This window comes from Sinohyriopsis cumingii, unplaced genomic scaffold (genome assembly GCF_028554795.1).
Source record: "Sinohyriopsis cumingii isolate HCF-2022 unplaced genomic scaffold, ASM2855479v2 utg001673l, whole genome shotgun sequence".
In the NCBI taxonomy this organism is placed as follows: domain Eukaryota; kingdom Metazoa; phylum Mollusca; class Bivalvia; order Unionida; family Unionidae; genus Sinohyriopsis; species Sinohyriopsis cumingii.
This window is the reverse complement of record NW_028316034.1, coordinates 151,218-176,086: the sequence shown is the minus strand read 5'-3', so window position 1 is coordinate 176,086 and position 24,869 is coordinate 151,218. Positions and strand designations below refer to the sequence as shown.

At 35.5% G+C, this 24,869-nt stretch overlaps 1 protein-coding gene across 1 annotated transcript in view; it reads left to right on the top strand.

The window, feature by feature from the left end:
- Positions 1-24,571, top strand: part of LOC149771762 (uncharacterized) — a 55,106-nt gene extending 30,535 nt beyond the window's left edge. Inside the window, exons 9-11 of the mRNA XM_089948148.1 lie at positions 17,079-17,161; positions 21,764-21,923; positions 24,138-24,571. Coding sequence (XP_089804274.1) covers positions 17,079-17,161; positions 21,764-21,923; positions 24,138-24,280 — 386 coding nt within the window. The 3' untranslated portion in view covers positions 24,281-24,571. The remainder of the gene's footprint in view (positions 1-17,078; positions 17,162-21,763; positions 21,924-24,137) is intronic.
- The last annotated feature ends 298 nt before the right edge of the window (positions 24,572-24,869 follow it).

The following is a 24,869-nucleotide window of genomic DNA, read 5'->3' as shown; positions in this document are numbered from 1 at the left end:
GGTTGACATTTACGGAAGATCTTCTACTAGTAAGAAAATAAAATCCGACGTTGATCTGTCAAAGTATGCGACTAAAGATGACCTCGCTGATATTATGAACCTGGCTGGAGTTGACCCAGATGAAGTTGTTATTTTTCAAGATCGATATGGTAAACTAAAAACCAGCAATATCAAATGGAATGATATAGTCCGGCGAGTACTTGGTGCAGTTACGGATAATATTCCCGTGTTTACTGATAGCGGCAAAATCAGAGATTCAAGTATGTCACTTAAAACCATCAGAGATGAAATTGCAAAAAGTGTTGCTAATCGCGTGAGAAACACCGGTGACACGATGACAGGTGAACTTAACATGAACGGGAACAAAATAGTAGCTGTAACAGCTCCAAAATCTGACAACGACGTCGCAAACAAACTATACGTTGACGACGTGGATGGAAAACTATCCACGCTGCGGGCCGAATATGACGTTCACGTAACCGGTTTTACAAGGCTTCGAAGAAATTTTCAGAAAACCGATGATGCCATAAATAAGTTCTTTGGAACTCCTTCCGTCATTGACATGAAACTCGTTGATATCAAAAGTAACCTAGACACGATCAAACGAACACAACTAGACATCGTAGCGGGAATTCCTGAGATTATCAATAAAATCAATCTGATTAAAATTCCAGCTGAAATATCTCCCGGGCATATCACAAACATCGTATACACGGTATCATCGGGATTCGCAACATGGTCAAAACAGAATAATACTATCGAATATACCGCAACAACCACTGGCGTGTACAGGCTGTCTGTGTTTAGTGCTGCAAAATTTGAAATATTTACAACGTTTCCATGGCGTCATTCCACAGACAGGTTTTCCGGGGTTGTATCTGTTATATTAAATATCGGATTCAAAGAAATATTTATCCTGGAAGCAGATGATAAGACATTAACCGCAACATCCTTCTGGTGGTGTTTGGAATTTGTAGCTGAAACACCTCAATTGGTTACTGTATAAAAATATATATGGACGGTGCACAATACAGATACAATCAAGCGCGTGAATGGCAGGCGGCGCTAAAAGATCAAGTTGATCAATATACAGTAAAAGTAAAAAAATATCGACGACGATTGGTTATCGTTGATGTGATTGTTTATTCAGTATCCGCTGTTGTTGCTGGAACCGGTGTAATATTATCAGCGTTGACAACGATGGCACCAGTAGTTGTAACTATCTGTATTTCAGCAGCAACAACTATTGCAGGTGTGCTTGGTATCATCACAAAAAAAATATGTACTTGTACGAACGAAAAGTTATCCGATTACAAAATAAAATTACATACAGTGACGGTAGCATACTCGAAATTATCCTCGTTGTTATCAGCGAGTCTCAGTGATGGAATTATATCTGATTTCGAATTTTCAATGATGACCAAAATATACGATGAAGGTATTAAAGATACAAGTATCAATAATGACAGAATTACTCCAGCAGATCGTGACCAACACAACTCCGCCAAAGATAACGATGATCTCGGTAAGTTCAACTAATCCTGAATTTAGTGTTAATTTTCCTACTGCAATTCCAGTAAAAGAAATAGCACTTGCACAATTACGAGTATATTACAGCTGGCCAAATATCAGATCAAAATCATTTAATGGTACACCAGCAAATAATTCGCTTGTATTTGCTAACAAGAACAAATCCGATGGAACACCTGACTGGGTTGTTGTTGGAATACCAACCGGCAGTTACCAGATTGAAGAAATCGGTGAGGAATTTGCGCGTAGAATAAAATCAATAACGGGAAAGGAATCAAAAATATCAATAAACGTTCATGAGCCGACGTTGTCCTCGACGGTTGAAATAAACTCGCCTGATTATGCCGTTGATATTTATCAATCTTCAATCAGATCCGTGCTAGGATGGCCTGAAATTCCCCCGGTGCATAAAGGACCACCAGAACCAACTCGGGATGATTTTACGTCAAAGACCAGTCTTCGTCATGATATTAAAATGAATTCAGAATGGCTAGATTACACAGAAGTAAAACCAGGAGGGAGGGGGGGAGTACCTGTATATGATCCTAGAGCTCTTTTGTATAATCTTAATGAACGTGTTATTGCTTTGAATATTGATTCTATATTTGCTTCAATAAACTTAGACCATGAAATACAAGTAAATAATTTACGTGATAGTTTTCAAGAGTATTTATTTGATTCAACATCCGTGCGCGATAATATTATTAGGTACATAGAAGTTTTAAATTATATAGTTAATTCTTCTGAAGTTATCTATAACAGAATTAGAGATATGGTTCTTAAGTCATCAAGCGATTATAAAAAATCCTTCACAGCCAAGTACAAAATACCCGAAGCTGACATTGTAACGTTTAAGTTTCCTGATTATAATCCGGATAAATTAAGAAAATCTGTCAATGATGTCATTGATGAGTTTTTTCCTAAAATACTCGATGCGTGGAAAAAACTAGCACCACCTCCAACTGTTCTCAGATATGATAATGATCCACACGGCGGCGGAAGACACGTATCCCCGCGGATCGTTAATATAACACCGACGGTCGCGGTCAATCTGGTTTGTGACGTAATCGATGGCAGCTATCAAATAGATCTCGGAAGATCAAATCAAGCTCAACAAGGATACATCCTATACACGTTCACACCACAAGTTCCCCCTGGAAATTTAATCGTGCAAGAACCAACTAATCCCGTGTATTTGCGGTGTCACAATAATATGTTAACACGAATCAATTTTAAACTCACAGACCACCTTAATCGCTTGATTGACATACGTGAAGAAGAGCTTGTAATAAATCTGTATGTAAAGTCGTAAAGACTTTTGTCGTAAAGACTTTTGTCGTAGATCTTCATGTGGAGGAGGGTTTTTACACACGAGGATTTCTTAACAGTTAGAAGAACATTTGTAACGGAGATCAGAATCAAATTCAATCAACTTAAAAAAATATTTTATTATTACTGGCACAAATTTGTGTTTGGTACAAATTAATCGGCCTAGGCCTTAGTTGCCTAGGCAACTAAAAAAGCTAGTCGATGAAAGTAAAATTAAAATTTCTATCACAAAAAAAATAATATTTATTAATTTTCCTGATTTTACAAATTACTTGATTTTGACTACCAACTACCCCCTCAGAAACATAAAAATGCACAAACTACTTGATTTTGACTACCAACTACCCCCTCAGAAACATAAAAATGCACGAACTACTTGATTTTGACTACCAACTACCCCGTCAAAATCAAGAAAGTTCTAACCTTGTCAAATTGTTCCTAACAAATTTTATTTATTATAAATTAATTTTATTTATTTATTTACTGAGATTTTTATTTTTTTTTACTAAAATACAACGAAATTGCTCAATTTTCCTGATTTTGACTACCAACTACCCCGTCAGAAATCAAGTAATTTGTGCATTTTTCTTTGATTTTGACTACCAACTACCCCGTCAGAATCAAGTAATTTGTGCATTTTTCTTGATTTTAGTAAAAAAAAAAATAAATCCTCAGTAAAAATAAAATTTATAATAAATAAAATTTATAATAAATAAAATTTATAATAAATAAAATTTATTAGGAACAATTTGACAAGGTTAGAACTTTCTTGATTTTGACTATCAATACACGTGGTCAGCGTTGACATGGACCCCAGTTACCAAAACTTTCATTTTCATTATCATCAGTAACGAGGTTACCTTGGATCGTTTCACCAACGAAGTTACCTTGGATCGTTTCACCAGTAACGAAGTTACCTTGGATCGTTTCACCAGTAACGAAGTTACTCGCTGACATTATTTTTCTTAATTGTCTTATGCGAGTACTAATCGTTTTCTTTGCCTCATACTCGTGGGATAATAACGACTTAATTCTTTCTACGGCGGTAGAAAGAGGAACGAACTCCTTCACATGATCATCTTCTACGGTAGCTAGCGACTGAAACATTGCCGATTGAATCCGTTTCATGAGCCTGTATTCAGATGATAGTGTGTGTGTCCCCATGGTTTTACGTTCTTGTAAAATCTCAAAGTCAGAAACTATTTTTTCAGGATTAAGTTCATCAGATATATTAATTCCATCTTTTTTTAATTTTTTAATAGCGACAATTACATCATTGATATTTTCATGGTTCATTATATAATATATAAATCTTTAAAATAAAAAAAAAATATCCCAGACCCCCTTCGAGTTCGTCGGGATGTTTCTGGGACAGCACAAACATATAACTTAATTAAGGTACGCTCAGCAAAATCACACCCATAATAATTAATCCAGTGGGTGATACGAAAAATAGGTATCAACAACCAGTCAATATTGTGGTTGTGAATTTGCTGAGCGGAGGGGTTCTTGCGGTTCCCCCCACTATTATAAAAATCGCAATTATGCGCACCACCGACAAATTGTCAGCCATGGGGATTTGATCCTGGACCGCGAGCGCCACAGTCCAATACCATACTGATCGAGCTATCAAACCTTGTTACGAACATATGTTTCGGAAGTTAATATATAGCTAAGGAACCAATATTTACACTAAACAGCGGTTTCTGAATCATAAGAGTTTCTGCATTTATAACAGTTTCTGAATAATAGTTTCTGAATAATAGTTTCTGTATTTATAACAGTTTCTGTATTTGTAGCGGTTTCTGTATTTATAACAGTTTCTGCATTTATAACAGTTTCTGAATAATAGTTTCTGTTTTTGTAGCGGTTTCTGTATTTATAACAGTTTCTGTATTTAACAGTTTCTGTATTTGCAGCGGTTTCTGGATAATAACAGTTTCTGCATTTATAACGGTTTCTGTATTTAACAGTTTCTGTATTTGCAGCGGTTTCTGGATAATAACAGTTTCTGTATTTGTAGCAGACCGAAAATCAATAATATAGTGGCATTAATGCACCAGTCAAGGAACTTTCCAGAATTGTAAGTTCAGTGAACACACAACTGCAGGTCAATTACAATGAGTAACGGTTTCTGTTTACACACAACTTCCTACGGATCAATAATATTATCTTTTGTATGATGGGAAAATATTTAAAAACCATAAATAATACTTCTACGAGTAATTAGTTAAACTGACTAATTACAATCATAAAAAACCAACCATCTACGAAGAAAACTATATATTACAAAGTAATCTCCCCTTAAATCAAAAATTCAGTAGTGTATGGAGGACCTACTGTGACATAAATTAAAAAAATTAATTCAATGTGGTGATGATAGTTAATAATGTGGTGATGATAGTTAATAATGTAGTGATGATAGTTATTGATACTGAAATGTAATTTTCTGCTTATATTTTTTCGAGAGAGCAGATCTGGTTATATTATCTGCGACGTATTTTACCACACGCGAGTCAATATCAAAATATGTAGCAGCCGCGTTCATAGACTGAAACATAATTTCTTCACCGGTTTCTATGTTTGTAGAAATTACCGCCCTCTTTCCGATTGTCTTACATCTTCCTGTATTACCACATGCAGAGTTCACGCTGTGAGAGATAGCTTGTAAATTGGATAAATTATTGTTTTGAGGATTTCCATCAATATGATCAATAACAAGACCGTCTTTGATCAAACCCTTGTGACACTCGTACGTAAATCTATGACATAGATAATGTTTTTTCCCAACTGTAAATCCAAGATAACCAACATTATTAATACAACCAACTGGTCTCTTCCACTTGCGGTGTCTGATGATACCATTAATATTTGATTCATAGTTTGTTATGACAGGATGTGGGACAAATATATTTTGCTCCATTATAATAATATTATATGTTTAAATCATTGTTTGTCTGAAATCTTGATATATAATCCTCCACGGATTTTATAGCGTTTTCACCGCTATTATTTTTTTTGTCATAATATCTTTTAAGTTCTCTGAACCGTTTCCCGCCACACTTTCCACATAATTCTGTCTTTCCTCGCACTCCAATACCACACCGTAGACATGGTATTGGTCCTAGACTTCCTCGTCGTATGTTTTGTGAGTGCATCCAACAATATTCCTTTCTACAGGATTTGTTGCATCGATTTACTGAGCCGATCATCAACCATCTGCATTGGGACATTGTATATATATATATAATTTTCTTTATTTAAATATTTGTTTTAGTTATATGAACGAGTTTGAGAGATTATCCCAAACTAGGCCTGTTAAGTATAAATTCAACCTTGACAGATTATCTCAATTGCCAGTACGAGATCTGGTTGATCCGAAAAATAAAAGTTTGATCTCGAAAATTCATGACGCTAAGAAAGAATTTTACACGGATGGTGCATCTCATACATGGTCAACGTTCAAGATTATACGCAACACTGACAAAGTCAGTGTCAACTCTGTCACGGACGCTACAATGAATGACAAGCGAGCGGCAACTATCATTAACTACATCGCTGAATACGAGGGCAATCAAAAATATTTATTCAGAGTAAAATTTATTGTATTAACAGAAACAGATAGTTGGATTATCCGTGACAAATATGATCCTGTCCTTGGTAATAATAAAACTATCATATTAAGTAAAAATTCCAGACCGGGTCTATTGACTGGTATTGATAAACCGTATTATGAACGAGCATATCCTGTAACAGCGGTTATTTATGGAATTTATGAGATAAATAAAAAACCCAACGTTGATAAACTAGCGCCGATGAAATTATCATCCTTGACCTTGTCAAGGTTAAATTGTGTAGCTGAACGAGTAATAGAACACTTTACAAACGCGATGCGTGGAAATGGATTAACTGATTTAAGGCGTGAAAAAATAAACTCGTGGGCTGATTCAGTTAAGGATAACGGTGCTACAATAAAAGATGTTGCTGAGTTAGGAAAAATATTAAAATTTCCAATAACCGTAGCAACAATAACGGGAGAAGTACTGTACCAGTCGAAATATAAATCGAAAGGAGCTCCAATAAATATTATCGATCATAACGCGCACGCATGGACTAACGCAGTAACAATATTTCCACGTGATCGAACTGTTAGATTTTACCCCACAGAATTATCTGCCACAGATAATTCTGTGGCAGGTATGTTTGATTTTATCAGCGAAATAAGTAAAACCGATCCTGTATCGGTATGGTTATTCAAAAGTAATGAGGAGGGTGAATTTGATCAGTTTGTCAAACCGAGTGGTGAAATATATCGCACAGAATCCCTCCATGACGAGATGAAAAATCTTGCGACGTTTTTACAGTGCAAGCACGTGGAAAATACTGACAAATTACTAACTAATTGTTTTACCGTTCCATCTGTTGCGGCTCATTTCGCCAGGGAACGAAATTCATGGAAACCAACACGATTTGATTTACTCGAGGACGTACGTGCAAGTTGCGTCGAATATGGACATGGCGGATTATGGAATACCAAATACAATTACAATGATGTTATTTCGGTTGATATGGTTGCATGTTATCCAGGAAGTTTTCTGGGATACGGAGATTGTTCTACGTACTTTGAAAGATTTGGTCACCCTACAAACGAGATGACGCGAGTGGCAATTAATGGACCATTACCTGATTTTGATCTGACTGGATTCGCCTGTATTGAATCATTCGAGTTTAACGAAAATCTTCACAAGATTTGTTATGTTTGGTTTGGCAGACATTTTTGTGAAAAACGTTGGGCACCTATAGTTTTGTTGCGATATATGCTAGATTGTGCGATACTGACATCGTTGGTGGTCAGTGAGGCAATTATATCATATCATGCACAGACCAAAATTTGGTTGCCCATGTCAGATTCTGAAGTTATTAGCGAGTTTAAGGACGATATTCCTAATAAACTCAAAACCGCAAAAGATCTCGGTAGAAAAATTATAGGTAAATTTACTCAAGGTGGTGCATATGATTATAAAAGACATCACGCACGATTAATTTTAGATGATGCCGAGTACGATTTTATAATCGCTGATACAACGGCGAAAAATACATTTGTAAATCGAGAGAGTGTTTATTTATCCGACGGAACAAAATTAGGTACGATCGTTAGTTACATAAATGACGTATCCCCGCAATATACTCATCTAAGATCTTCCATGTTGGCTTATGTTTCTATAAATTTATTATCGATGATTAATAGATTTCCCAAGACCGCAGTCAGAGTTGCAACGGACTCGTTTTATATTTCAAGTAAATATTTAGAACCTGTTATGAAATTTACAAGTAATGATGAACGATGGGGTTCGTGGAGAATAAAAAAGGAACTATTACACAATTATGTAGAATCAGCAGATGTTCCAGTGAGAGATGTTTATCGTGAGGGTAATAAAATATCAGAAATGTCGAAGGCACCATCGTTGAGTGATCCAATAACCAGATATAAGACAGTATATCTCAATGGACCTGGTGGATGCGGCAAAACAACTCGAACAATTAATGTTTTTAGAAATTCAGATATAATCGTGCTGACACCCACACATAGACTTGCACGTGAGATGAAACAGCGGCAAGTACAATCGTGTACGTATCATAGTTTCTTCCGGTGGCGCGGAGATACATGGACTCCTGAACGGATGGGAGAAAAATATATACCTAAAATAATTATTTGGGATGAGATATGCACGGTCTCATTGGATACATTAAAAACGTTTCTTGATTGGTTGTTGACGAAAAATACCGCTATAATAATGTGTGGCGATCATGGTCAACCTCCGCCCTTTGTTGGACCATCTCCACATGATTGGTTAAAAAATTTCGTTAATTATTACGAAGAAATAGATGATGATCATAGAGCTCTTGATGCAAATTTGAAGGAGTTTAAAAAATTAATCAGATTACAATCAAACAAAATTCAGTGTGAAATATTACGTGGAGTGATCTCAGAGACATCAATGAGTGATTTTTTGAACTCATGGAGACCCACCGATTTGATCGTAGCAAGTAGAAAAATAATCAGAGACGCTTTACAACAACAGTTATTTCAACTACATAAAGAACAATATTCAGAACTACCCGTTCCGTTATGTTATAGACCATCAGATACACGAAAACAGAATATTAATGTTGATATTCCAGGACAGACAGAGTCAAGGAAGCAAAATCTCGTATTAAATGATATTGTCGCCGTTGATATCAGTGTGGTCGAAGATGCATTACACGCTGACAAATCTCCATGGGTGTTGGGATACGCCATGACGATCCACTCGTCACAGGGATTAACTATTTCTGATACACGAGTCTGGATTGTAGACGATCGCATCGAGTGGTCAAATTTAGTTTATTTGGCGGTATCGAGGGTCAGAAATATATCTCAATTACGTAGAATTATAATTCCTGAAATCGTTGATAAATTTAACATCATCGATGATGATATAATAGGAAAAAAATTAATCGGATACAAACAATCTGACAAAAAAAATAAACGTGACTTTGATCTTGATGTTGAATTTATTATTGAGTTAAAACAGCAGCAGAACAATCATTGCATCAGTTGTAATTGTATAATGTTATGGCGATATTCGAGTAATGATTCAAGACAATTTACCGTAGATAGAAAAGATAATAGTCGCGGTCATACACGAGAAAATACCATGTTAACCTGTCTTGAGTGTAATCGACGTAGAGGCGCTAGCGCCTTGGGTGCTAGTTAAGTGATCGAAATCACCGGAGTGATCGCGGCGGTAGTTGTGTATCCGCGGGAATTATTTGTAGTTGTTCACGTGTAAATCCACGTTGAGGAGCGGCCGAATCTAATCTGTAGATTGCAGGTCTGGAAACGCCTACATTTCTTCCAGTGGATCTTGTCACGGTAGATATTTTGTGTGTGGTAACACTCCAAATAGGATCAGTTGCTCTCGCGCTACCACCTTCAAGTTCACCAGGCTCATATAAATATCTGACTGTGACATCACCTAATATTTTTTGTTTTCCAGCATCTTTCCGTTGTGTTGGTATATTTTTTTTTGTGACCGCGCTAATGGGTTTCATGTTGGTTGTTCGTGTAATCTCATTATTTAATGCAGCTATCACGATTGGTAATCTTGCCACCCATTCGCGAGATCTTTTATCCTGAATAAATTCCCTCGCGTATTGATATCCAAATAACCGCTCAGCAAGTGTTCGATTAAATCGCTCAACAATTGCTTGATCACGGTGAATTGCAGTATGACCTCGTCGTATTTTGGTATTATGTTGTTTCATCAGCGATGATACTGGACCAAGAAATTCCTTACCAGGATCAACCTGTAGCAGCTGTGGCCATCGTAGACCACCTCGTGGTCCAAGTCCTCGTTGATAAATTCGTTCAAACGCATCAGCTACTTCAGATGATGTTTTCGCTGATAGCGGCTCTGCTTCTTTATATCTACTTGCAACATCAACTACGGTTAACGCGTATTTGTACGTTTTTCCACGCACAGTATCATGCGGTAAAAACAGAATATCTGCTTGATGAACTTCATTAGGAACACTGACATCGAAATACGAGTACTGAATTTGTTTAGGACGTGGTAGATAAATTTGCCATATTGCCTGCCTGGACAACCACGCGCTAGCAGTAGAATGTTTAACCGATGCTGCATCAGCAAGTTTACCAATTGCTGCTTTGCCTCTCCAGTATCCTCTCGGTGAATAATAAATTGATTCCATTATTAATTACCAGCCCCAATCGCTAATTTACCTTTCATCGAGGATCTTACTAACCAATTAGCTAATGATTCTCTAATATTTTTATTTTTTATAGAATTTAATGAATGAATTAATTTTACATCTGCAATATGCCTATCTTGTAGATTTTTACTTTTATAAGCTACATCATGAGCATGACAAGCTCGATCAATAGCGTTTACTGGTTCCTCGCCTGGTTTTGGTTGATCTTGATTATCGAGCCTGATATCGAGTCTGGTACCAGGACCGCAATAATTATATCCTGGTAGATGTTTTTCTCCGCTGTATTTAGCCCATGGAGCACCTGGAAACTTTGACATCAAATTAGCAATATCACCACCCCGCTTATTAGGTAAAAATGAAAATTTCTTTCTACAGCAGACAGAACATTTTCCACCGTACGCTATTTTTTTATTTTTTGTTGTAACTGTAGCTAAATCAATAGTTGGAGTTTTAACTCTACAGCGTAAACAATATAAATTCATGTTATAACATATATGGATATAATTGATTTCTCAGCAACTCGGCAACGAGAGCCAGTTAAGCATCATCCTGCGCTACCGAACTCCATCAGAATGATTATCATAGGACCATCTGGATCGGGTAAGACGCAATTATTACTTAATCTGATAATGAGATGGTTGAAATGGGATAAGTTGTATTTAGTAGCACCATCCGTTGATGATCAACGATGTTATGATGTACTTAAAGATTTCAATGAAAACGCACGATTACTGGATGAAGATACTGATGTTATAGAGTTTATAACCGATATTGATGAAGCACCATCCGTAGATTCCATAGATGGATTTATTAATAATTTAGTTGTGTACGACGATGTGATGCTAGATAAACAATCAAATCCAGCCAGAATATTTTCCCGAGGGAGACATAAAAATACAGACGTGATCTATGTTACTCAACGATATACACAAATACCAAAAGTGATCAGAGACAACTGCAACATTTTAGTTGTGTTTAATGGCGTAGACACACACACGTTGCGAAATATTCATCAAACCTGGTGTGGTGGTGACATGGATATAATTAAATTCAAAAATTTCTTCTCACGAGCGCAAGCTACCCCACATGGATTTATAACAATAAATTTACATGATCCAAGAACAAGATATCGTGTGGGTATTGATAAAATATTTGGGTAACAGGGGTGATGATAAAATTAAATTTAATTAAATAGATATCATTAATATAATGAACAACTGTGCGTGGCTGCGTCAGGGAACAACAGATAAATGCAACAAAAGGTGCCGTGGAGAATATTGCAAGAAACATAATTATCTTATAAAGAAAAATCCTCATGCTGGTCCACGAAGATGTGTTGGATGTAACAACGGCGTTAGAGGATTATATCAGATTTGCAAAAATTGCGGTGGAGATCGATACAGAAGTTTGATGATATATTATAAACACAGAAAGAACATAAATCCCAAAATAGAAAAACCACCATCAGAACTTGAATATTACTTGAAACATAGAACAAATTCCCATGATTCAGATGAAGATGAAACAGATGAGGAGAAAGTACAGCGAGAACGCGTTGAAAAATATTCATCAAACTTGGTATGGTGGTAAATTAATAGCAGCAGAGAGGGTACCTACCAACGTTGGTCGTCAAAAAAATAAACAAGAAATAAATAAACACGTAGAGTACTTTATTTTTTCAGATACTATTTCGAACTGAGGTTTTATTAACACAATCGGTTATTGCAAAAATAAACATCTCAAGGAAAGTTCATTTGTAAAATCTGGACCTTTCTACGAGATGTTTTATTTGTTTGTTTTATTTATTTTGTCGGAATTCTATGGTCTGTTCACCCTCTCTGCTGCTACTCTACTTGCCCTGAATTTACAACCAAACAATGTGTTGCACATTGTAAGTGACTTCATTGGTCAGTCGATATTTTCCACCGCCTTAGCTTCAAATTGGGTTTCACTTGTTATTCGCACCGCGAGATGATCAGACGCGTTTTTCTGTACCTGACCATTAGTCACTTCACAAACAATAAAACTAACACACAAATGATCACGCCATGGGCGACTCATGGAAATTATGTTAGTCATGTTACGAAATATATCACGACTTGTTTGGATGTACTTTTCTGTGGTCACTCTTTAATCACATGCGTCTTCAGTTCACTCTTGTGATATTTTTTAAAGGGTGTATTTTTTCTATGGATGTGATTGTTATGTTCTATATGTTCTTTTATGTTTTGAGTGATTTTACTTTATATCTGTATTTTAATTTAGATGTATAGACTATGTAGTCTGAAATAAAGAATTCTTATCTTATCTTATGTAAGTGGAATGAGTGTTTCTTTGAAACTTTCATAAGGAAAATATACCGTAAAGAAACAAACGTACGTGTCGTGATATTTTTAAAGTAGGAATACATGCTTTCTCTCTCTCTCTCTCTCTCTCTCTCTCTCTCTTTCTCTCTCTCTCTGTGGTTTTGATTTATACCCTAATGAAATATTTTCCCGTTTGAAGATACCTCTCCAAAATTGTGATCAGTGGTCACCATAATTACGCGAACTGTTCCGTTTGTCATCTTATTTTTTCAAAAGTTTACACTCTAAAAAATTGTAGAACGATTTTTTTTCTTCCATCAGTAAATCTTTGGATAAAATAAAAGCTTGAGTTTGCACAGTTCTGGTATCTTAACTTTATCCTATTTTGGAACTGCAACATGTCACGGAATTTTTTTTCTTCTAACATTAGATTTACAGTTTTTCAGAAAAAAAGACAATCACACGGCTTTTTCAAGAATGAAGCAAGCGACACTGCACTGTATAACCTTGCCTATGGTTAACTCTGAATACTAAAGTCAAAACATGGGTTCAGGAAAAAATGTAACAATGTTCGTCCTATCCTCAAACATTTTGTCAAGCACACTCACATCAACAGAGACAGATGTGTTACAGTACCAGGTGTCAGTTTTTTGTTATTTTTTTCCCTTCAAGCTAGTGATTTTGGGGTTTGTATGAAGTAAAGAAACTAGAAGTACAGTGAACCTCAAGGATGATAACCCAAGCTGTCTATCCATTGATGTATGTATTTACATCAGAAGAAATATGATCCTAAAACAAAAAGATATAAGGCAAGCATGATTAGAACGAACATAAAGACAGCAAATTGTAGTAACAAAGGTATGTTTTCCTTCACGTCCGCGTAACTTAAAGTTTCAATCCCCTTGCAAGACAAACTTGGTACCTTTTGTAGAGCTTGAAATAAAAAACTGAACAAACTTAAACACTTTGCTATAGATACATGCATTTTCTTTTTTGCAGCAACAGACTAAACAACATAAATAAATTAAATCTTCTAGCAAAAAAGAAATACATCATAAAAATAGAATTAAAGATTAACGATGACTAACCAACAAAACCGAATTTAACAAAGGCAATGACATGTGTAGAAATTCCTCTCAGTCTGAGAAAGTATTTGGATGTCATATGCCATGTACCAACAACTTGAAAAAAAAAATGTATAAACAGAGAAAAACCTTAATTCAAAATTTAATTTTGTTCCAAATTGTTTGTGTTTTTAGGGAATATACCTAAGCACTAATAAAGGGTGGAACAGGGAAGATACACATAAAAACTTTGATATTTCTGAAGAAAAAAAAATGAGATGATATTCCTACAGTTCTTAACCAGCTATATATGCTGGGACGGGTCTGTTGGATATCCACAAATAAAGAAGTACAGATTCTGGTCACGTTGCAAGTGTGTGGGTGTTTTGGAAAATGGTAAAACTTGGATACACTGTTTTCTCGTGACACTTATAAAGTGAAGAGTCTGTACAACTGTCAGAAGCCAAAGTCATATAACTTTTGTACGGTTTGTAAAGATTTCCACTTTAGAAAATGTGAAGTATCACAAGTTATTATCACAAACAGAAATGGAACATAGGGGCTTGACAGTTGTTGTTTAGACACCTCCGCTCAACTTCACAACTTACTTGCTCTGTCTCATATTTTGATCTTAAGGAAAGATCATCTTTGTGCAGCAACAGTGGTAACAGCAGGAGGAGACGCCGTCACTGCTGTCGAAAAAGGGTAGTTCTTTTAAAAATGCATTTAGTATATTTTTTAAAAATATCAGATGAAGAAACGTGTGTTAAAACAGGGTTGGTAGAATGTATTCAGCGACAAAGTAGAAGTGACTGAGAGAAGGAGACAACGTTGTCGAGTGGCGTAGTTTTCTGGAGTACGTACGTGTCCCAGCGACACAGTGCCGGCGTCTCTAGCTCTCTTGAAGACACCAACTGTCTGGGTTTTGCAAATTTTTTCTTTCGTGGTAGGGTTTGAATCGAAGGGTCATCAAGATGCATGAGGTGTTTAAGACGCACCGCTGTCGTTGGGCTCCTATATGCTTGGCTTTCACTTGCCCTTGTGAAATATACCAAGTCATTGTGACAACAAGAGGTAGAGAGGGTATATATGGAGAGAATGAACTTGGTTAAATCATTTCTGAATCAGCAATCGAGATGAAACAATCGCACGATTTCAGTGAGAGAGAAGAAGAACGTAAGAGGCAGTGTGTGTGTGTGTGTGTGTGCGTATGTCTGCTCGCGTACGTTGTGTGTGTGTGTGTGTGTGTATTGGTCTCTGTTTGTCCCTATAAAAACTCACTTTATCCCTATCAGATACACTCTACCTACCTACCTGCAGTAGCGTGTATTCAGGTCAGCCACTTGCAACACTGTTGACATTTATCCCCTAGTGTTCAGTACAGTGACGTCACTGACGCTGGAAATTTCGAGACTATAAATATGGACTTGGAGATTTCCATAGGTTGTAGCTATACATATGTACTAGAATTCATAAACAGGAACGTCACTCAAGCTGAGGCTATAAAAAGATAGTGGGATTTTCCAAAGGAATAACCCACAAGTTGTAGTATAAATAGATAGTGGGATTTCATAGGAATTTTAGCTGATTATAGCTATAAATAGATACATGGGTGTTTATCCACGATCGTTACACAAGTTGATATTGTAAGTAGTTACTAATTTTATCCATTTTAGTCTAAACCATTGTAACTTAATTTTCGGGGATATGTTTATTTACCTTTAAATTCTGGGACAATTTCGTCATTTTAGCGTTACTTTTAGTCACATCCATTTTGTCGTTGAACATTTCCTTGATTATAGCTATTTATAGCATCATTACAAATATGCAAATTTTTGAACACCCCAGCAAGATTTCAGGTCTTGGTAATGCTTTATATATAAATCTCACGCTTGTAGTAGTGTATGCATGTCTCTGTCTCTGTTGTGTTTGACCCTCTACCATCATTGTCCCTAGACAGTCCCACCATGTTCAATTCCCCTTGACGCTATACAGACTCACCATGTTCAATTTCCATATGTTAAATTCCCTTGTCCCCAGAGTGACCCAGGGATTTTTGCCCATGTTAAATTTCCATTGCCCATGTTAAAATTCCCTTGTCGCTAATCTTACCCAGGGTTTTTTGCCCATGTTAAATTTCCATTGTCGCTAATCTTATCCAGGGTGGTTAATGTTAAATTTCCATTGTCGCTAATCTTACCCAGGGGTGTTTTTAATGCTAATTCCCATTGTCGCTAGGGTGGCCCCATATACTACTAATATGCTCGTGGTATATTTCCTTTACTACCTCCACAAGTAGAACTTGATCCTTTAGACATATTGTAACGTCTGGTAAAAGATTTCGTTCATTTTCGCCACGAATGTACTCCGTTATTTGTCCTCAGCCCGGAAGCAGATCAAAATAATTAGCGTCTCTGTGCAATGATAACGTAATTACACAGAGAACTCTGTCCTTGTTTATTGTTATGACTTGTTCTAACATTTATAACATTTTTTTTAAAAACCCGACAACAGCATAAAATACACATGTAGTCATCCTAGCTAGTCAAGGTACCGATATGTTACCCTATCTACACCTTGGCGGATCGAGCAGATATTTCTGTGCTTCGGGTCTGTGAATTTCATTGGATGCGCCGACAAGCCACAGCATCCAATAAAAAGTATCTTGTTCAAATTTGAACGCTCTTCCTACATGATCGAGACAAGGGAAGCGCACAACTTGAATGGACTCATAAATAAGCAATTTTCCACTGCCGGTCCGCGTTTGTATACATACCTTTCTCTCAAATACACCCGTAATGGATTCTCTCTGGTACGTAGCCATACTTTCGATGTTAAACTTTCAAAGTATCCTTTTGAAATCAATTGCCTCTACCATTTTCAGCATATGTACAATACACAGCTGCTAGCCACTGTTGGTTAGTTGGCATTACATACTATGGGAGGCAACTCGTGAATTCCAATTAATGTCGCTAGGAAAAAGCACTGAAATATCTGCTTTGATGTAATATATGGCACTTGTTTAACTATTTTGACATCAAAATGATACATCTTCGTTTATTTCTCTTTCAAGGAGACATCGGTTACTATGACAATGACAGCGACTACTACGTGGTCGACAGACTGAAGGAAATTATTAAGTATAAGGGTTACCAGGTGAGTATAATATCCTGTCTCTTTCATTGTAACAATCGGAAGGACTTCATTCTTTTCCGTTGCAAGCTTGATGAAGTGACGGAAAGAGAGGATGATTTCCAATGACACTGCTAGCGGGCAGGTTGTTAATTGTATCACACAAAAGCGAGGTCGATCAGCTAAAATTCTTTTTTTTAAAACGTTTTCACTATACAGAAGTAGTTACAAACTCCTGTATTTAAGGACTTTTTCGTTCATTTTTTTTAAACGAAACGTTCCTTGAACACGTAATGCTTTGCTGATAATCAGATTTTGCACAAGGAATAGCTGAAATGTACACCATAAATACTGTACAAAGAAATGAAACGTACACCATTAAACCATTAATACTGTACAAAGAAATGAAAATACAATTAAAGTCGAGATTAATCAAATTTATGGTTCACACGAGAATTGAATGATACTTACATGGAGGAAGAAAATAACAAAGGACCAAACGAAAAAACAACATAAAAGACAATACCAGCATCATAATACTAGGCAACAAAAACTAGGCAACAATAACTAGGCAACACACAACTCTTCACACTTTAATATTTGATAAGTACACCCCAGTGAAGGTGGAGGTGGAAAGACAAATAAATAAACAAAATATTAAAATTTATTTATGCACATGCTTGTATATTTCATAAACTCGTTGTTTGTCTAGACTTGTAACCCATCCTTACTCAATGTGCGGAAATGATGTATGGGTGGAATAAATGGGCACCACTGTTGATTAAATTTTCATTCAGTAATCGTCTGGATGCTTCTTAACGGCAATCCAAGTTAACATCATTCAAAATCCTAGATTTATCATGGTAGTATACGGCAAAAACTGTGAAATATGTTGTTTATAAAGTATGTAATTAAATTCATTAAAACACATACTATATTAATTTAATGAGATAATACTTAAACATATTTTTTATATCTCTTAAACTATATATATATATATATATATATATATATATATATATATATATATATATATATATATATATATACTTAGATTTGGGCAGAAACCATCGATCAGTTTCATATTAACGGTTACAAAATCTTTGATATCATAATAATTAAATTACAGTCAGCTAAAAGAAATTCAGGGGGATCTCGGAGTTTGTTAGTGAGCCCCTCCTCAAGCATTTCAATATATCTAGGGAGAAAAGTGCCTAAAAATATTATTTAGTTAGTTGTTTCATCTATGACTGGCATACTGAAGAGGAACTGATTTTTCGGTTTTGTCTATTTGTCACATGAATACTTACTTATCTGTTCATTCCGAAAAGATTGTATTTGCAGTTGTAGAAAATGAGTTAGCTCACCTAAAAATGAAATATGCTGACTATAAAATAATAATTACAGGTGATTTTAATGCCTATACTGGTACGGAGCCAGATTTGATCAAATATGATAGTATTATTGATCTGCATTAAGGATTCAATTATACAGAAGAGGAAGGGATGTATGATCGGGCTAATCAAGACGTAAGGGAGATAAATCACTATAGAGAAAAACTTTTACAGCTAAGTCAAATAACTGGATTGAGAATCGTCAACGGTAGATGTGGATCAGACAAAAGGATAGGGAAATTTACATGTATCCATGGCAACTCGGCCTCAGCTATAGATTATATTTTAGTTGAAGTATGTGTTTTAAAAAATATATCATACTTTGACATAGATGATCGACTGGAATGATTACATATGCCCATGGGTAAACTAGAGCAAAAAGTCTTTCAGTGTCTCTGTGGGTAACGAAATATATAAATAAATATGGAACAAGGAAGAATGTCTATATTTTATCCAAAATTGCAAAACCTATTATCTCAAAATATGGTCAAGATATTAAATTATATAAAATAACAAACTTAATCAAAGCGTCGACAAAATTACTGATATTTACCATGATGCAGAAAGCACAATGAAGACCACCAATAGAAAGGTAAACCTAGCTGTGACATCTCCAAGAAGACTTGTTAAATATCAGCCTTGTTTAGACACAGATTGTGCAACCACCAAAAACAAAGCCATAAGATATCTAAGGCAGCTCAGAGTAAAAGGCACAAGCGTTTCACTTGAAGATTATACATTTTATAGAAATATGTATAAGTCTCTTACAACAAGCAAGCAAATGCAATATGAATTAAAACAAAAAATAGCCTTTTATCTGTACTATACTCTAAAAATACACAACTTTTCTAGTGCCTTGTAAAGAACCAGTATGCAAAGCAATATCACTTGTTCAACTTGGTTTGAATGTTTTTCATAATTATTTAATTTTTCAAGTTTTTTAACCAGATACAGGAAAATGAAAACATTTAACTAATTCGTGAGACTTTAGATTGAACAGTCACTGAAGAGGAGGTACGCTTTGCATTGAGTAAACTGAAACATGATAAAGCTGGGGGAATCGATTCTTTATCCAGAGACTTCTTTACATGTACGGGTAACATAATATCACCAATATTAACAATATTATTGATAAATTATTCGATGTTAGATATTATCCAAAAATATCGGTTAACGGCTGCCATTATAGCAATTTTGAATAAAGGGGATGCAAATGAACCGTCCAATTATAGAGGCATTAGTCTGCTGCATGTATTTAGCAAAGTGTTCACGTTGGTTTTAAATAATAGGATAAAAAGAATGGGTGGAGGGAAACGAATTACTGGGTGAAGAGCAAGTACGATTTAGAGCTGGGTATTCTACATCAGATAATATATTTATATTATATAACTTAATTTGAAAATATTTAAGAACAAGTAGCGGTAGATTCAATGCAGTATTTAGTGACTATGAAAAAGCCTTAGACAGGATAGAGATACGTTTACTCTACCAAAAGCGAGTTAGAGAAAATATTAGTGGAAAGAATGTTAAGAATTATTAGGGCAATTTATAATTATATCAAAGCATGTGTTAAATCCAACAATCTACTTACCGATGTGTTTAGTTGCCCTTGGGTCGTACGCCAAGGTTGTGTTTATCGCCTTTAATCTTTTCTTTATTTTTGAACGACTGAAAACTCGTTTAGCTGAAGGAAACGGGAGTGTCAGTGGAAACCTTACAACTATTTTTACTGTTGTATGCAGACGATTTAATTGTCTTTGCTGATACCGCTCACCAGTTGCAAAATATGTTCAACAGGCTGCATACATATTGCTAAAGTGGAAATTAAAAGTGAATAAGGAAAAAAAAAAATCCCAAAGAGTGGTTGTATTTGCAGAGGTGGCTACGAAAAGTGGTAATATGGTCATACAGAGGTAAAGATTGAATCATATAAGTATTTAGGATTTCTGTAAGAAAAGAGCTCTTGGTGCCCGAAATCTCTGTCCTTGCTAACGCTGAATGCTATGCATATATTGAAGCAAAGTCTTTCAAAATTTGGCAGATTACCCGTAACTGGATTGCTTCGTCTGTTTGACGCAAAAATAGCTCTCATCCTTAACTATGGGGCTGACGTTTGTGGGCTTTTACGATGACAATGATATTGAAAAGGCTCATTTGTCATTTTGTAAATATATTCTTGGTACACCTAAGTCTACTCCAAATGCATTTGTATATCAATAAAAAGGAAGAATTAGTATGCAGTACATAAGATATAAACGTTTTTGGAAATATTGGCTAAGAATACTAAAATGCCAGAAGACAGATATCCTAAACAATACTACAATTTACAGTTAAGATGGAGAGAAAGTTGTGATTGCTGGGCTAACAACGTTAAAAAAAACCTTCTATTTACATTTGGATTTGGCAATGTTTGCTGTACTAAGGGCGACAATGATGAAAATACATTTCTTAGATTGTTCAGCCAGAGATGTGAAGATATTTTAGGCAACAGCTGCAAGATGAGATTAAGTCGATGGAAAGGCTACATTTCTATAGGTCATTGGGAGTAGAATTCAGTTGTCAAAGATATCTAGAATTGTTGGGAGATAGCGATTTTTATCATATAATCACTATGCTTGACTGGGAAACTTACCAACCAGAGATAACACGGGAACATATGAAACTATTTGCTGTGAGGAAAGATTGAGTCCAATTAGTAACTATAACATTAAAATAAAATTCCATTTTATTACTGCTTGTCCGCTATACGGAAAAATGCGAAGAAAATACTTACCCACCTTTGTATATACAAATCCAACTTTAGAAAATTTAGTTGGTTTATACAAAATGATACTAGTAAAATTCTGATTAATTTAGCAGTGTTTACTATAAAAGCTTTAAAGATTAGAGAACCCGTTTTATCAACGACTCCTGCTACATAAGACTCTAGGTCGATATCACAAAACTTGTTCCATGCAGGTCTTAGGGTTACCTTTAAATTCCTTTGTGTGATTACTGTGTAATATATACTTGTATCTTAACCAATTCGAAAAAATGCAAAAATGATTACTTTTATGTATATCACTTCCAGTAGATACAATGCTATTTTGTTAGGCATTGTAAGATCTTTTTATACCGCATGATTTATGAATATGTATTATGGGCCAGTGGCCTGTATTACAAACATTATTATTATTATTATTATTAGTTGAAATAAACAATACATTGGCTTGCAATATTGTCGGGATTACAGGTGGCACCTGCGTACCTAGAGGGCATATTACTGAGCCATCCGAGTGTTGCAGATGTGGCAGTGATTGGGATACCACAGGGTACCACCGGCGAAGTGCCCAGGGCTTACGTTGTCAGGAAATCCCATGTCAGCAGGGAGGAACTATCTACTTATGTTGAGAGTACTTTTTATTTATCTTTTTAATCTTGTCCAGCTCAAGAATTGGTTGGTAGTATTTTATGTCAGCTGACCTTAAGGAAGAGAAAAATATTTTTTTAAAAAATTTTTTTTAATTAAGAAGCAAGAACGCATTGCAATTTACATGTCAGCTTTTAATGCATATAGGGATCGTCGGATAATATCAATATGACGTCACAATTAAGCGAGTGCAGAGTTCTGGTTTGTAGAATCACATAGGAACGAGGCCAAATATAATGCAAAAATATTACCAAATGAAGCGCATGCTCGCTATATGAAAAAGTTAAATGGCATTACAAATTATAAGTGACTGCCTGTACTACATAAACTCAAATCAAAATGAGTAAAATTTGTTCTAATTGTTTGGTTATTTTCATTTATATTTTTCGCATAGTGATATATTCTAAATGCCTTTTGGCATTTAGTTCCAAACCATGTTATTATTATTATTATTATTATTATTACAAACAAGATTGCTGCTATTTATTATAAAACATTTTGAAGCAGTGGTATTAAATAATAATGATAGTGATAACATTTCAATATATGAATTACATATGATAGTGATAACATTCCAATATATGTATTATTTATTATTATTTGCATCCGGAGACTTTTCTTTAATATCTCTTCTAGCTTACTGGTAACAATACTTTTTAATAAAATCTGCCTTGTTATTTTCTTGCCATCTCGGTTTTTTTGTGATAATGTAATTTTATCAACGGTTAAAATTTGATTAGTTTTGTAGTGGAAACCAAAACTGGTAAATTAACAAGGAATGACCAACTATTTAAAGTAGGCCATGTTAATGTATGCAGACATTATTATTACTTTTCATAGAGTTGCTCTAAACAACGGAATAGTTAATAATATTCCATTTAGTATAATAAGATTATTATGTTTACTTATGTCTATCAGTATTTTCACAGTGGTACTAATTTCCTGATTAATGTTACTCTCTTCTTAACCAATTTATTCTCGTCGAGAATTTTCGCAGTATCATTAAAAAGACAACACACAACTAACTAATCGGCACCAAAATCGACTTGTTTGAAAGGCACTTTTGGGAAATAATTATTGATTTTATGAGTTCTGAATTAAAATCTCCTGTTAAAACACATGTTTGTTCAAGGTACACATGATTGTTATTTAGGATCCAAACGTATCCCTTTCATCTTTAGTATAAAACCCTGAATCCGATGGAAGAAGATGGAAAACTAAACTAAAAATCGTCATAGTCAGTTTCAGAAACTGTTTTATTGACTTTAAACCAAAGCAGAGTCAGAATGAATGATAGTTGCAGAAGGAAAGACATAATTATTTTTATAACATCGCCGTTATTCGCCAAAATACTGAGTAAGTTTATTGTCTTTCTGCCAACCAGATCAGGAAACGACAACATGGCCATGTCCAATGACGTCACGGCGACGATCGCTACACTCACATACAAGTCTAGTCCAACTGCAGACAAAACTGACCATGATCTGCATTCGCATAAAGAGCCAGCAGATCAGCGCCCATGTTGTTTGTTCTATTGATAACTCCTAACAACGGCATATATACAGATCTGCGGGCGCACATGCGAGTAGATACGGTATTCTCGTTGATATCCTGTTATTGATTTCAGGAGATTGTGCGTTTACGGTATCAGTAAATCATATGGCAGGATGTATGTTCAATAATATTTTTATTCCGTTACATTTGTGCTATATGATCAGTGGGTTAAGTAGTTCACCAAGAATACAGAATCCACCTAAAACAATGAAAACGAAAATAACTAGTCCATTGGGTACTTTTAAGAAAGAATTTATGACAGGCGCGCCCGAAGAAATGTTTTTTTTTCCTTCGGAGGTGGGGGGGGGGGGACGCAATATGTAGCGGTCAGCTATTACATTTTACGGATGTAGGCCAAAACACGTTAAGAGGTGAAACGGAGGAGGGGTGCTCCCCATGCCACTATGAGCGGGCGCCCATTATTTACGAACATTTTTAATTAAAATGACCATGTTAAATCATATTTGGCTTTGTGCACGTGTCTGTTGTCATATTTTAGGCTCGCTGAGGACAGAATAATCGGCATCGTACGTTTGTATGTGGGTAATTACTTACTGTTTTAATTCAAAACGAACTAACTTCGAATAGGAAACAGTCTTGAACTTCCTAGAACTTACGTGCACTAATTGTTATGTAATTTAAGGTCAAGTGGCACCATTCAAGAGACTGAGAGGTGGAGTGGTTTTTGTATCGGAATTGCCGAGATCTGCAAGTGGGAAACTTTTGAGAAATAAACTTCGAGAGGAGTTCCTCGATAAGGCTTCTAGAGAGATTGCGCAGCCATGATTCAACCCTCTGGAATTAAATACAAATGCACCAACAGTAACGCCACTACGACGCTAATAGCCACAACCACCTTCAACGTCGTTGATAATGTGTCTGTGCGTAAACCTTAACAATTTTAAAAATAAAAGGAGATCTAAAAAAAAGACACGGTATATTCTTACTTTGACAGGCAGTCGGCAGCAAACACGTGACTGACCGGATGAACTTGGATGTCCAGATCGTGGCATTTTACGTTTATTCTAATGTGAATGTCAGGAGTTTAGAGCGAAAACAGTCTGATTCCACTTTTACCACCAGTCCTACAAATTGTTGACTTACTCAAATATACAATAAACAACATGTATTTGTTTTTTCGTCTATATAAAGTTTAACATAATATTCAGATCAGGTAGTTCCTCCAATTTACACATTGACAAATATCATTTCAGTTACAAAATGTGATGAAATCGTGTTTGAACACATGGATGGTAAAAAATGGGCGTGTTATTAATTTAAAAAAAAATCCTTTAACTGATATTGAATGCGTAATATCACTCATTCTAAGTCAGTTCACTGTAAAATATATGTCGCAACGTAATATCACTCATTC